Source organism: Haemorhous mexicanus, chromosome 1 (assembly GCF_027477595.1).
Source record: "Haemorhous mexicanus isolate bHaeMex1 chromosome 1, bHaeMex1.pri, whole genome shotgun sequence".
NCBI lineage: Eukaryota > Metazoa > Chordata > Aves > Passeriformes > Fringillidae > Haemorhous > Haemorhous mexicanus.
In genome coordinates, this window is record NC_082341.1 from 16,340,419 (window position 1) to 16,355,594 (window position 15,176).

Genomic DNA, 15,176 nt, shown 5'->3' on the forward strand with positions numbered 1-15,176 from the left:
CTCCAGCCTGATATTTTTAAACAGTATTCACCCAATTTTGAAGAAAAATATTACAAGGGCTACTTTAGATAACATTGTTTTTTATCGTGGAAGCTGGCAGCCAGCAATTCAGTGAGGTTTTAGAGGAGGCTATTGGCTTTAACTGCCTTTAGATCCCATTCACTGGTCAGTGTGTTGGTGCCTTTTTGGGAGAAATAGGTTCAGTACCTATGGATAGTATATTTTTTCTGTGGTATTAATACACTGTGCATCAATCACTCATAACTGTATTACGAAATGTTATTAATAAGTTTATTACAAAATGATTTTATAGTATGAAAGGAATGGATTACTTTTTATCAGTCATTATTTAAAAGATATGTATTATTACTGTCACAATTATTAGTAATACTATTTTAGTCCAGTGCCTATTTAGGTACAGCTTCCAGTGGTTAGTGTAGCTTTTTCAGGTGAGAACTGTTTGCAATGATCCCAGAAAATCATCTTATTCACTCAGAGAAACAGCCTGAGCATATTGCCCGTAGTTCAAAAGCTCTGTGTTTGAAAGCAAGTCTGTTTGCCGTGAAATACTGTGGCTTAGGGTCCTCCCCAGCTCAGCAATTGCGTCTTTGCGAGCAGCTCTTCCTGAGATGAATGGCAAGGCTTTGAAAGCGCCTCGTTGTTATGCAGCGTGTCCTGCAGCGAGAGGAGCCGGGCGGAGCAGAGCAGCTCCCTGCAGCTCCGCGGAGCGAGCCCGGCAGAGGCTCTGAGAGCCAGGCAGCTGTGCTGTACCAAGAAGAGCAGGCAGCCTCTCTGCTCGGGAGGGGCTGTAAGCCCTGTCTCTCGGCAGTTTTGCTGCCCTGCAGGTCCATGCCTGCGGGCCAGCGCTGCTGTCGCGGCTCGGGCGGTGCTCTCTGCCACGTGGATGGATGCTCAGTGCCCCGCCGCTGCTGCTCCCTTACTCAGCCTGCCTCGGCAAACGAGCCCGGAGTGCCGAAATCTGAACCCAGCACCCCGCCTTGTTATCAGCTGACGACGCTTCCCTGCTGGTTCCTTGAAAATCACTGTCTCCAAAAGCAGCAGTGTGTGTGGAATAACAGACCCCTTCACATTCAGGCTCTTCAGGTTTGGGAACAGAGCCAACATTCTTGAAGAATGATTTAGTGGCCAATAAACATCTGCAAGGTCTGTAAGACTGTCAGAAGCAGTAACGTTGAAAGTAAAGATCATATCAGTAGCAATTCCCCTGTCCTGACAAGGCATTCAGTGCAAATATTTGTTCAGTCTTCCTCACTCTCATTCCTGTTATCACAGACGGTTTCATACATTTTGCCAGAGAAGCAATTTCATCTTCTTCCACAAAGCTGTTCCCATCCAAGGCCTCTGCAATGTTAAGTACCGGCCTACTACTGTTCCAGGACCTCCCACACGTGCTCCTTGGGAGTGCAGGAACCTCATCTGTCTTGGGCAAAGGCTACGCCGTGAAGGGCACTTACAATTTCCAATTAGAGAGCATCTGCAGTGTTAAGGTTTAGCAGCTCCTTGAGAATTCAAGCCCAGTGTGGCTGATTTATTCCACTGCACCAATCTCCATGATAGCCCAGAGAGGCTTTGAGCTCTTCTTAGTATGATTCTTCTGCAGGATTTCTGAATTGGACTGCATTAGGACTCAAACCATTTTAAACACGAGATGATGTTTAGAGCATAGAAGGAGGTGTTTCTGCTTCTTCAAAAGCTCTTGGCAAATAGACACATCCTCCTGAATAACTCTGGGCATGATGTTCTGCTCCAAGAGCCTTTTGCCTTTTAGTGCACTACCTCTCACTCACTCAGTGAATAGGAAAACTGAAAACACAGCCCTTCTTGATAGGCCTCCCAACTTACTAGAATCTCTGAGGGCCTTCTTAAAAGGTGCCTGGGAATATTTAGGTTAGGGAAGAAATCCTGTAATGGAAGTAATAACAGTGCAAGCTGTGGTGAGCAGGAGCATGAAGACTGCAATAGCTTCACAAGGGAAAGCAGAGGAAACAAAACTGAAGAGCTGACTCAAAAATAATGCTGTCAAACACTAAAATCACTTTTGTCCAACTGGAGATGAGAATAATCCACAGGCAGCTCCTTCCCCTGCAGTCACTCAGCACTTTCTTTCTGCTGATTATTCTGTATATGGTCAGGGAGGTGTGTGCCTTCAGCTTTCTGTATATGTTGCTGATATTCCTCGGGATGCTGAATAAAGGGGTTCCCATCACATTTCGAGCTAGATGAGGAAAGAGATACTTTTCTGGCATATATGACCTGGCCTAGTTTGAAAGATGCTTCAAAACCTATCTTACATCCTCACTGGCTGCTCACTGCTGGTTCTGTACCACCAATGCCATATCATGAATGTAGCTGAGCCTCTCTGATGACAGGATGATTTTATGATGTGCTGTTCAGTGCCACTTGATACATTCTATCTGGCCCTTTTCAAAGTTTAATAAAGGTGTTTTCATACGACATCTGTTGGATTTCACAAATGGATAAGTAAGGCACCAAATAATTACAATTTAAAGTAATTTTAGCTGCGTAAGACCTTGAGGATGCTCATGGTTTCATGGCTTTTTATGCATGAAAAACAGCACTCTTGTTAACCTCATTTGCACCTGTGAGTACTCAGTCATGCTGAAGTTGAAAGCCCAGGCTCTCAAGTCAGAATCTAGAGACCAGGGAATGTACTGTAGCACCTGTGAAAAGGTCAGTTAGAATGACTTATTGAGCCCCACACAAACCTGTAGCACAAGCAGAGAGGCTGTCAGTCCCTAAGATGATGTACTCAATGTGTTAAGTCCCTCTGACTGTCTTCTCTCTTCATGTGTCCTCTTCCTGCAACAGCCTTGGAGCTGCTGTGTCATGGCACCAAGGCTGTGCAGGGAAAGGTGTCACTGACTGCTGCAGGTTCAGCCCTGGCATTACTCTGTCAAGTGCCTGCAGGAAGTGGTGACCACAGAAAATTCCATGTGTGATTGTACTGCTGTACCTCATAATGTACCTAGTGTGAAAGCAGAATGCTTAGCCATTCCCATTTTTATGCAAACATAATGTAGAAGCAGATACAGGTAGGTATATATTTGAAAATATCTATATCTCCTTGGAGATATAAACAATCTTAAATTTCACATGTAATCCCTGGATTTGAAGGATCTGTTGTGCAACAGTTGTCTGGGTTACCATGAGGCTCTTTTGCAGCTTACAGTCATTTTTATAGCTGTTTGATTGCTGGAGCCCTGCTGATGCACTTTTCTTACAAGCTCCTTGAATTTGTAAGCTTATGATCTCACAGCACAGTAGGCTTGGGACACTACTTAGGTGTCTGGGGTTTAGTATTTGCACACATGTAGTTTATGTGGATATTAGGAAAAGGTTCTTCACCCAGATGGAGGCTGGGCACTGGAACAGGCTCTCCAGGGAAGCAGTCACAGCACCAAGCCTGCTGAAGTTCCAGAAGCATTTGGACAATGCTCTCAGGCTCATGGTGTAATTCTTGGAGCTGTCCTGTGCAGGGCCAGGAGCTGGACTTCAATGATCCTTGTGTTTCCAGCTCAGGATATTCCATGATTCTGTGGTAAGTACTGTGCACTTTTCAGGACCCCATGCAGTGGGTGGAAGAAGCTGTGTTTAAAGAGTCCATATTTGTCAGTTCTTTACCTTACAGGCAAGTGAAAGGAAACTGAATTTTGTCTCTCAGATACTCACCCATTCTTTACTCCATACTGCTGGCTAAACACACCATGGCAATAAGTTCTGACATTCACTGAGAAGTTCCTCCACTTGCCTGAAAATACAGCACCTTGTAATTTAATTTGTTTTTGTACAGCATATGCATGGCTCCCAGGAGCAGGAGAGGAGCTGGCTCCTGCAAGCAGGGCTGCAGGAATGGGTGGCACGTTTCTCTAAATTCTGCAAGAAGCTTCTGAAAATATCCTGTGTGCATGCATTCATATCATAACATTACAGTGCATATATAGGGTCTGCTCCCAAACCCACAGCCAACTAGCATAACAAAATCAGGTTTTACTGCTGTCGTGTCAGCCTAGAGTTGAAATATGGCTTTGAAACCCTCCCTTTCACCCTGCTTTTTTAATGAAAAACAATCGTGCTGGAGTGTAATAGTGCTTACCCTGGCTGCATTTGACTTTAGCTTTTTATTTTTAAAGCCTTATTTTAGTCTTTAAGAGCTCCCAATTAAAATCTTTAGATCCAGAATGAAAGACTGAACGTGCCTGCCTGCACAACTTTCCTGGGTGGGAGAAGGATATTTTTGTATTAAAAATAAAGAAAGTTGACATAGTGGTATGTTTTCTCCCTTTATCTTCCTTACTTCTATTTTTCCTGGTGGATCTTCATTTGCCATTTTGTCATTTTCTTTTTTTGTAACATGTAGTCTTTCCTTTATTTCTTTTTCCTCTTCCTCTTCTCCTTTTCCCTCTTTTCTTTATTTCATCCTCCCCCTTACCTGATGCCTAATGTGGTTTTCTATGTCAACCCCTAATGGTGTGCCACAGAAGGGCAAACCACTTCACCTGATGAGTCAGCACAGCACAGGCTGTAAATCCCTTCCCAAATAAAACACACACACACACACACACACACACACACACACACACACACACAAAATAAAGAAACCTAGGTCAGATATTCCTTTATGCATTGTGAAATGCATGTGGGAGACTATCACCAAGGAATCTGACAACATTGCACGACTCAATGAGGAACATGCCAACTCAATGAGAAAAAAATTTATTTCAGTCAGCTTTGCAGCAAGCTTGTAAAGAAAATAAAACCATATAACCATCAGTTTGTTAACAGCTCACCTCAACACTCACAGCCCCAGCTCCTATTGTAGGCTCTGCTAAGGTCTGACTAAGAAAACAAGACTCCCACAGTGCCCTGAATCTCACCAAGGAGAACACATTGTCACTGGTCAGTGGAAACCTAGAGTCAGCTGTGACAGCCCAAACAATGAAGTGATTTGCACCAGTTTTTTATCTATTTTGCTAACTCATAAATTCTTACATTCATGTGCAGAATTCAAGACTCTAAGACCATTTGCACCAAGCCTACTATTATGTGGGGCTTTTAGTGCACTTATTAATGCAAATATTAATATAGACTTGCAAACTCAGTTTTCTTTTATGATTTATAAAATACACCTATTGCAGTCTCTGTGGGCATGTACACTCATTTTATAAAAATCACATGTATTAAAATGTAATTAGATGCCTACTCCCACTGCAGCAGGCTCCGGGCTGCACAATGTAAAAAAGTCTTTGGATGCTCAGATATTCAACAAAAAACTTGATTGTTAGCAGTCCTTCACAGATAAAGCTTATATGTGAAGTTTGATGCAAGAAACACACTGCAAGGAAATATTTTCACAGAAAAGGTTTGGTCTAGGGCATGATGGAGAAGGGATGTTTCTAACATTGGCAAGACCCACCATATGGATCTTAATAGAAGATGTCAGACCAGAGCTGTGGCTGTTCCTGGGAAAAAACCCACTGGGTGAGCAGGGAAAAATATTCACTCTAGTGGGCACTGTGAACATAAATTGTCATTATGCAGTTTATTCATCTGAAAGGACATAACAGCTGATGACAGGTCAGTTGTTATACTTGGTGTCCCTGTGAAGCCAAAGGAGTGAGGTAACAGGGTTGTGGGGGTGACTTCATTACAAGCTGCTCTGTAACCTTCTCCTGGAAGAAAAAGAGCAGCAGTAAAATAAAGCTTTGCTGAAAAGGAGCTTTCTCTAGAGCCTGGGCCCAGGGCTCATTCCTGCAAGTTTCTGACAGCTTTCCTCCTCCCACCCAACGAAAGGACATGGCAATAAATCTTTGTCAGTAGAAATCCAGTACACCCCTGAGATGGGACCAGATGTGATTGGTATCCTGCTCTCTCCCAGGTCACACTGCCATGCTGTGTCTGCAGCCACAGGTCACCTGAAACTCCAACAGGGACTTTCATTCCTCCACCAAAAGGTTCTGCTGCATGAGTGCTGCCAGCCCCAACCAGATGGTTTCACACAGACCTTCGCAGCCCAGGACCTGCTTTGGGGCAGGAGGGGACTCACAGGGGACAAGACTGAAGGGATCCCACGTGGAGGTGGCCTGGGGTCTGCAGATCAGCTGCCAGGGTGTGTTTGGGGAATATTTCTGTAGTAGACTCTGTGGTTTGGAGTCTCTTCCAGCTTGAGCTTTCCTGTCTGCGCTTCTTCATAATTCATCCTTAATAAGTCTGCTGTCGCTGAGGAAACCGGGAGGATGGTGCAAAAGGAAAAGGGTTTTAGGAGTTCCAGTGCTGGGTGGGATGAGCCCCGTCTGTGTGTGGAAAGCCTGTGGTAGTGTGGGTCGCTGGCTGAGCAGTTATCCATGTTTACAGGCTCATTTGTCTGTTTACATTAGGCTCAAAATGGGAGGCTGCAAGTGTAAATATGGGATGGCCAGTTCCTTCTTCCTCCAATTCTAGCTAGAGAAGCTGAGGTTTTCTTGTTTTTCAAAACATGCTGTAGTTTTTGCACCAAGATTAAATGACATTTTTTATAAGAGCCCTGGCCTGCTGCTTTGGGCTACAGTTTCCCCTCCCTTGCATTGCTGAGCAGCCTGGGCTAAGCCACGTTCCCTCCCCAGATGTGGGTGAATATTAGTGGTGCTGTGTTGCTCACAGTTTACTTTGGGATCCTTCAGGGGTAAAGGAGCTGTGTCAATGCAGAAGAGCACAGGAGTATTAACTCAAACTAACCCAACTTTGTTCTTGGGGAAACAGAGATCTGAAAGTCTTATGCACCCTGAAATTGTGGTTTGGAAAATACTGGAGTCAAGGTGTGTGTGAGTATGTGACCTATAGAAATACTTCATCTCCCCACTAATTTACTCACACACGTAACGTTCATTTTTCTTTCAGCTGCCCCAGTTTATTTCCTGTTTCTCCTTCTTTTTCCTCTACTTGCTTGTTTTGAAAATGCTGGTTAACACATGTTAAGCCAGAGTCTCCAAAACCAACAAAAGAAAGTTCAGGAGAGGCAGTGAGAGAAACAACTGAATAATGTTGCCAATTTTAAAATGAAGATAAGTTATACAGGACCTTTTATTGAACCAACAAATGTTTTATAGTGTTCACCATTTGAGGCCAGCAGTTCTCTTTTTCCCCCCTCTATTTTAAGCTAGAGGATGTGTAATTCACCAGGAATCTGTACATGTTTAAGTAGCTTCAAAAAATATGACGGTCATGCGAGACTGACCTACTGTGCCTTGACTTCTATGTCCATTTTTTCCCCACTACATAATGTTCTGTACCCTTCCATCTCTGTCTCATTCCCTCATTCACACATTCTTTCCCCTGTTGGTTTCAAGCCATCTTTGCTTTGTCAGTGTTACCTGATAACACAAAGCAGGGTTTGAGCCAGTTGTTGTGGCTCAGCTTGAGTCGGATAGCACGGTGAGTGGGGGAGCAATGTGAGGCTGCTGGGTGCTGCCTAAGGGCTCAGTCCTGCCTTCCCTGCTCCCAGCAGGGCCTTAGGGTGGACTTCATCACTGCACACAGTGCAGTTTAAAATTCTCAAATCCAAATGATAAAATCCAACTGTAATTAACATTATTTAGCACACCCCTGAAGTCGTCCAAATATATAGAAAAATTATCAGTCTGGATGCAGCAAACAGTAAGGGTCTGAGTTGTTCTGAAACGTTTGAATGTGCTGCAAGCTCCGTGTCACCAGAGAGCCTTTGTGCACAGTAAATTGGAGGTATGTGATGCTATTGTGTGGTTTTAGGTTGGTTTGCCTGCAAGAACCCTGGGCTTCATTTTCTTTGGCTAGTCCTTTCTGATAGCAGAAGAACAAAGGAAAACATTTTAAATAAAAGAGAAATCCTGGAAAATTCTGTTCTTAAATGCTTTTGAAATAGTCAAAATATTGCCTAGGCAGTATTTTGACTTTGGACTTCTGAGTCTCATTTACATCTCTGCTAAAATGGGACAGCAGGCTACCTTGCAAGGGAGTTGTCAGGATCAGCAAGTTAATATTTATGAAGAAATTTTATGGTAAAAAAAAGATGCCATGTATATTATTAATAATTATGTGAGTCCTGAAAAATACCATGCTGTATCACAAAGCTGGTATTGTCTGGTGTCTACACTCTTGGCACTATGCCCTACAGTAAACTGTATACTGAAAACTCATACTAATGGAAAGGTATACAGAATTCCTTTGGTAGGTGATTTATAGTGACTTCCTATTATAAACAAGAGGGAACAAATATCCTGCCTTGCTGGTTTCTTTGGGTGGATGTTGAGAGCAGAATGAGACATTCTTGGCCAGGCAAAAGCAATTCTCTGGATGCTTACAGAATGAAGCACCAGAAAGTGAGGTACAAATGACAACTCCTAATTTTAAATGATTAAGTTTCTATTTTCACAGTGTTTAAAACTTTCTGGCTACAGAGCAAATGACCACAGTTTTAAGTGATTTCCAAACCTGTAGCAAAAAGGCATTTCTGATGTTTAATATTAAATAGATTTATTATAGAATCTCAATATATGTTGAAAGCCTACCACCATCCTTTGACAAGAAGCAAAATCCTTTTTGAGATGCTACAAAACACCTTCAGCAGCAGCTTCTTCTGGTTTCAATTACTAAATATGCTATTGAGCACTACTGTTATTTGTTTAGGAAAATTATTTGTGCTGGCCAGTTGTATGCTGTTAAAATGTATAATTTTTAACCTATCAAAATGAATCTTGGGAATGGTGTGGAATACAATAATTCATCAGTGCTGGCATTCCCAGGAGTCACTTGACACACTGATCTAAGCTTGACCAGTCTGTAGGGGTTTAAATTTGTGTGACAGCTTGCCTTGATCTGACTGTTGAGAGAGCCACAGTCTTTAGGAAAAGACCAGAGGTTCTGCCACCAAAGGTCTATGAGGTTAAAGGTAAGCACAGCGCTTGGAGAGAACAGCTCTGGTGCAACTTTGGTACCTCAGGGTTGGTAAAGTGCTGCTTCTCACATAGTAGAGAGCACTTGCTCTGGGGTGAGTCCTCAGCTGAGGCTGCTTGGTGAGATTCAGGATGCTCTATCATCCTCCATTCCTTTCATCACCATTTCCAGAGAGGTTACCCAGCCCCAGTGCCATTTCCTTATTGCCTCAGAGATGAGGAAATAAACATGGATCCCCTCTAGGGGTGTGGTGTGTGATGGTCAAGCAAATGAACACTTTCCATTTTGAGAATGCAGTTCTTTGATTATTTTCATGAAGCAGTCTCACCAAAATGTTTCTTTTACAGTTGAAATATACTTTGCCATTCTTGTGCAGGTACCTCAAATATTAAAAGCTTCAATTATCAAAATCTTTAATTAGTAGTTGGAGGCAGAGCAGATAGATTACAAAAGATGAAGAAAAAGCAAAATATTGGGTAAGACTCACCATTTTTGCAGTTTTTTTATACGCTTGATAACATTTTGTCATCTATGTTCTTTCTCTGGGGAGTGAAGAACCAGACATGACCAGCCTGCATTTCTTCCAGGCTGAGCTAAGCCATTAAGGCTGTAGTTATACTAGCAGTGTCTAATGTCTCTATATAAAAATAGATATGAATCATTGATATACTGAATAGCCAAAGGAGAGATATGGTCCTCCCCCCATCCAGCTCTCAGCATATCCACATGGATGATAATGCTGTCCAAAGGACAAAGTGTGAGGAAGGGGCCACAGAACAGCACTCAGGAATTTGGCTTTGCAGCAGCACGCAGGGATATTGGGCTGCAGTGTTGAATAGAATGGCTGAATCCACTTGATGGAGGACATCTCTGTTCTTTATGAATGGAGTCCAGGCAAATAAAGATACAAATTTGTGTGACATTGATGGCAGTTTCATGGCACGTGAAGTGAACCCCATTTTTGCTTTGAGTCACATCAAGGTGGTTTGACTGGCAAGATGTCAAGGAGAGCATAAGGAAAGGTCTTTGTCTCTCTCACTGAGGTTATCCCCAACCAAAAAAAAAAAAGAAAAGAAAGTAATACTCATTTCCTCTGCTAAAGGCTGTTCGTTCAGACACAAGGGAGCTGCTTGGATGCTGCGGTAGTGCAAACTGGTATATGCTGTCAGAGGTTTGGTATAGCAGAAAAGGATTTTTGGCAAGAAAAAGAGGGCCTGTTCCTTGAAATTATGGATTTTCAGACTTCATTGTACTAACATGCTTTAAGAGCAGTTATTAGCCAGAACTTTGCAAATTTTCAGTGATGATATTATTTTAACCCAGTTTTGAATTTCTTTGACATAAATTATTTGTTTGAAAGAACCATAAAATACGAACAGAATAAGAAAATATGTGTGATTCAGGAAAATCTTCAACAAAGTTAAAGAATGGGCAGTTCTTTCCTCCTGGATTTTAGTTTTTAGTTTTGTTACTGCTTTTATATACCATGGGCAAGATGCTTTCTTTGAGAGCTGGCTAAACACCAGTAAAAAATATTTGCAAATACTCCTTCAAATAAACACTGGAATTGGAATGTGTGTCACCATTCACACCTACTTCCCTCAGAAGTTTGTACAAGCAATTTTTTTGTTCATAGGAAATATTTTCCAACAGCAAAAGAAACTGACAGATGCTTGAGAGAGGTGTATTTATATCCAGGTTTGCTCTGGCAATGATGTTCTCTATTACTTGCCATTTCCATTTCTATACCTACTGATCTATTCAGTCCTAAGCATCATTTTGAAAATTGTTTCTAATTAGAAAAAACAATGAAGCAGGGCTGAAGAATTCTTCATAGCCAAGTACAGCGTGAAGAGAGAGACTTTTTGTGTCATCCAGTACCTCTTTCTAGATCAAATGTTCCTTTTTTCCTTGGTTTCTTGTCCTCTGCATAGGCTGGTCTTCCCCTTCTTGACTCCCATTCAAGCATTGTTCTAGGAAATCTTAACAGATACTGATTTAAGCTGTGCACTTTTGGAACAAAGCTTAAATCTTGGTCACCTGGGAACATTTCTTCATAAAGCTGTTTTTCAAAAGGATGGAGGCCTGCTGGATCAAACAGGCAAACAGCTGATCTCTGAAATTGCAGCTGGTCTCCCTGTGGTTCTTTATTGGAACTGTGGTCTCCAGCAGTCACCTCCAAGTACTGGGAAGTGAAGCTGAGCTGAATTATTGGCTGCAGGAGACAATGGGTTGCTGGCTGTGGTGGGCAAGGTTGTTCCTAAGGGAAGGGCTACCAAGGGTTTTTCCACTGGAAGCTCTGTTTAAAGACAAGATCAACTTTTAATTAATAATCTGATGGAAATCTAGCAGTAAGGTTGACTTTATTTGGGAACCTGGCCTCGCAAAGACGTACATTACTTTTTGAGATTGATGTTGTGTTTAGAGCCTTTTTGGGTCTTGTAACCATTAGTGCTCATGCCATTGCTGTTTCTTTGGTTTGACTTGTTTTCCATAGGAATTGCAGTTGGGCATTGGCTTCTTGCTCCTCTATAATGTATTTCTGTGTCAGGATACCAAACCCACTGAATAAAGCTTATACATTTCTGCCTGGTAAATATTTCTGGCTTCTCTGGGATGTGAGGACTTCGTGAATGAACAAATATGACTCTTGATGAGGAAGTGTAGTTTATGCCTGTGATGCAATTTCGTCTCTGAGGGCTGTTGACCAGGTGTGCTTGTTACTTGTGTCCCCCTCGGCTGCCTCTGTGACTGAGGCACTGCCTGGGCAAGGGGAGCATTGAAACCCACTCACATCACGTGTGCATGGGTGAGAGCCCTATTTTTAGTGCATACTAGAAGGCATTCACTGAAAGGCAATGAAGCTGATTTTTATTTTTAGGTTTTGCAATTCCTTATGTCTTTGGTATTCAAAACATAAATATGTTTTAAAGAGCTCCTCTATTGCCCTGCAAAATGTGGGTGAACCTTCAGGAACAGCTACACCTTCAGTGTAGCTTTCTCCAGGAAGATGCCTGCATGAAGCTGGTCCTTTGTGTGTGTCAAAGCAAAGACTTTCTTTTAGATTTGGTAGCAAATTTGGAATAAAGCTTGGGGTTTTTTTCAATATGCCTATTCCCTGAACATACTTGTTTTTAAAACTATTAAAATAAAATAGACTTTTCTTTTCCTGTTTTCAGAAAATCTGGAGAACGGACCAAATAAGTGTGAAAGGTGAGTAAGGGACTTCACAGTTTTCCCAAACCATTGTTGTTATTACAGTTTTCCTGATACCATGTAGCTGTGTAAGATGTGTGTGTAAATATTTATTATTGCTTGAATCTAGTGCAGCTAACAGAAGGGGACCCAGCAAAGATGAGACGTACTGGAAGGAGATCAACGCAGCTATGGCCCTAACGAACCTCGCCCAGGGCAAGGACAAACTGCAGGGAACTACCAGCTGCATCATTCAGAAATCATCACATATATCAGAAGTAAAGACTGTTAAAGTGCCATTAGTTCAGCAGTTTTAAGGGACGGGTCCTCTTTCTTTTTCACATCAAACAGACGTTTTCCTCACGGGATTTGTTTTCAGCAAAATCCAATTCACAGACAGGGGGAAAATGTGGAAAATAGGTCCCCTTTTACAGAACGGTCAGTTAAAAAAATTAAGGTCCCTTCTGACTCAGATGTTTTCATTGTATTGAATGAAATGTTCAACTGCTTCTATAAAAGGCATGTAAATTATAAAAACCCTGTTTTTATCAAAACATTAACTTATTTTATGTTAATCGAACTGCGCATAAGATGTTTGCATTGCTATTACAGTAAGTGCCTTGCTTTGAAAAAATAAGCTATAACGTGGGCATAGTACAACAGTGGTATGCCTCAAAATGACAATGCCATAATGCTTAAACTTTGTATATTATTCCAAGTGGGCTTAAGCAGCCGAGGGCTAAACACATTACTGCTGAAGGCCCTGGAGAGTTGTGCTTATTTGACTTGTACAAATTGATGAGTCTTAATGAAATTGTTACATCATTCTCACTCTCTTTTTTTTAATCAACAGTGTTATAAAAATTGTACAGTACGTTTTGTCAACGTGACGATAAGGTTGTTATGCATGTTTCTTACCTGTATATGCAGTATATTAAAATACCAAAACCATTCCTTTGAAAAGTGCAATACTCTAGAACACACAAATTTAGGAAATAAGTTAATTGTTCAGATTATTTTGAACTTAAACATATGCTGTGTTGCTCATTAAAGATTTCTAGTTGAGAAGGTTTTAGTCAGACTAATTGTAAATTCAAGTTGAATTTCTATAATTTTAAAGCTTTACTAGTGACTTACTGAAGTTTTGATAGAAGTAAAATTGGTTTCTTCTTGTACAAAACTAAAACTATAGTGCCATTCAGAAATGTTTCCATGGTGGAACTTATTACTTTAATGTGGTTTAAACATTTTTATTTTGTATGTACTGCATAAATGAGGACAGTTGATTGACATTTCTCATTTCAGTAAGAAAAGCCTATAATATAAACTATCAAAGCCCAAACAAGAATCACAGAAGGAACTGAAACATTGAAAAATTTCAGCATTTAAGGCAGGAGGGTTTTAAGAAGATACTAAACCCTGTATTAAATGTCATGTCTCTAAAATTGACTGCTATTGAGTGTAATAACTGTCATAAAACCAGGTTTATTTTTAAATTTTATGTGGAGGTGTACAAGTTATTCTTAAGTCATATAACAATAGTCTAATGAGGTTTACAGTGCTTGAATAAACAGTGGCAAAGCCAAAACCAATTTATACAGAATCTGTTACAGAAAACTGGAAAAGAGCTTGTTGTTGCTAGGATTTGGATTTTTTTCCTGTGGGTATCCTGTTGGGTTTTTTCCTACTTATCCCTTTCCTTGCTTCTCTTTCTGGTGAGCCATCAATGAACAAGACAAGACTTCAGTTCTGCTCCTGCTGAGTTTAATGGCAGAACTCCCACATCAATGGAAGCAGGACTATGCTAATGATGTAACTAACTTGCAAATAGAGGCTGTGTCAGTTGCACTAAAATAGTCAAGACACATTGCAAATATCAGCCTTGGTGTGACTTCTTAGGAAACTTCTTGATGTAACATAACTTTGTTGGTTTTATTTAGTGTACAATGAAAATTATTTGATATGAAAATATTTTGTACATATATATTTTTACTTTGTTTTCTAAATTGCTGATTTGCATTGACTTAAAGTGCCAAGCAAGAAATGTATGTTGTGACTGTATGAACAGTTGAAGTATGTTTTACTGACTTGCATCATTATATGTCTAAGATTCCATGACATTAATTTTTAATACTTTACTGGATTTTGGCATAATAATGTGAGTTTATAACTAATAGCAGAGAGTTAATACTTCACTTTTGTTCATACTATTATAAGTTATTCTGGTATTAAATATTTTGTGACAATAAATTCATGGTTTTGACAAACTCTTCTGTTAGGAATATTCAGTGTTTTTGTCTGTATGAACAACAAAATTTGTCATGTAGAAAGGGTACTTTTGGGGACTCCTCTGAAGTAAAACTGGAGAAGGCAAGCCATTGTATAAACAACTTGTTAATGGTTCTCTTTTCCAATGATCAAAGCACAAGAATAATCTGTAAAACACATCAAGTGGGTTTTAAATTTAAGAAATACTTGGCCTAATTTCTTGTTACTGTTTCCTTTAATTTATTTTTTTTTCTACTGCTGCTTTAGAGTTTTCTGAAAACACAAATTCTGATGGATTATGTGTGTGTCTTTTTTAAATAACGAAAGTCATGATCAGTGCTGAGCCAACAGCTAATGAAAACTCAGTAATTATTTATGATATTGGAAAAACAAACATTATTACTATTGCTCTTCTTTGTTTCAACATATGTAACCATTTTAGTAAAATAAATAACTGCAAACAACATCTTGCTGGTTTGAATTAAATATTCATTTGTCTGTCCTTAGGCATTTGCATTTCTGGTTTCCTGTAATAGTCAGGGTTTCCCTGCACTGGGACACAAGCCTGTGATAGGCAAGGACAAACAGAGAAGTTATTCTGATCCATACACCTTGTGGTAGTTTAGCTCCTACCCGATGAAAAGGACTGCAGCAAGGTTTGAGTAATGGCTGCTAATGACAACGTGGAATAATGCTGATAAATCCTCCACACTGGAGGAGTGCAGGGGGAGGCCACAGCTGCTCACTGACCTGAATCCCTGGAGAAG

The 15,176-nt window shown here is 40.7% G+C and overlaps 1 protein-coding gene across 1 annotated transcript in view; it reads left to right on the top strand.

Moving 5' to 3' along the window:
• MKX (mohawk homeobox) overlaps positions 1 to 14,875 on the top strand; it is a 48,772-nt gene extending 33,897 nt beyond the window's left edge. Inside the window, exons 5-6 of the mRNA XM_059841182.1 lie at positions 12,126 to 12,159; positions 12,272 to 14,875. Of these exons, the coding sequence (XP_059697165.1) occupies positions 12,126 to 12,159; positions 12,272 to 12,458 (221 nt within the window). The 3' untranslated portion in view covers positions 12,459 to 14,875. The remainder of the gene's footprint in view (positions 1 to 12,125; positions 12,160 to 12,271) is intronic.
• Positions 14,876 to 15,176: the final 301 nt, after the last annotated feature.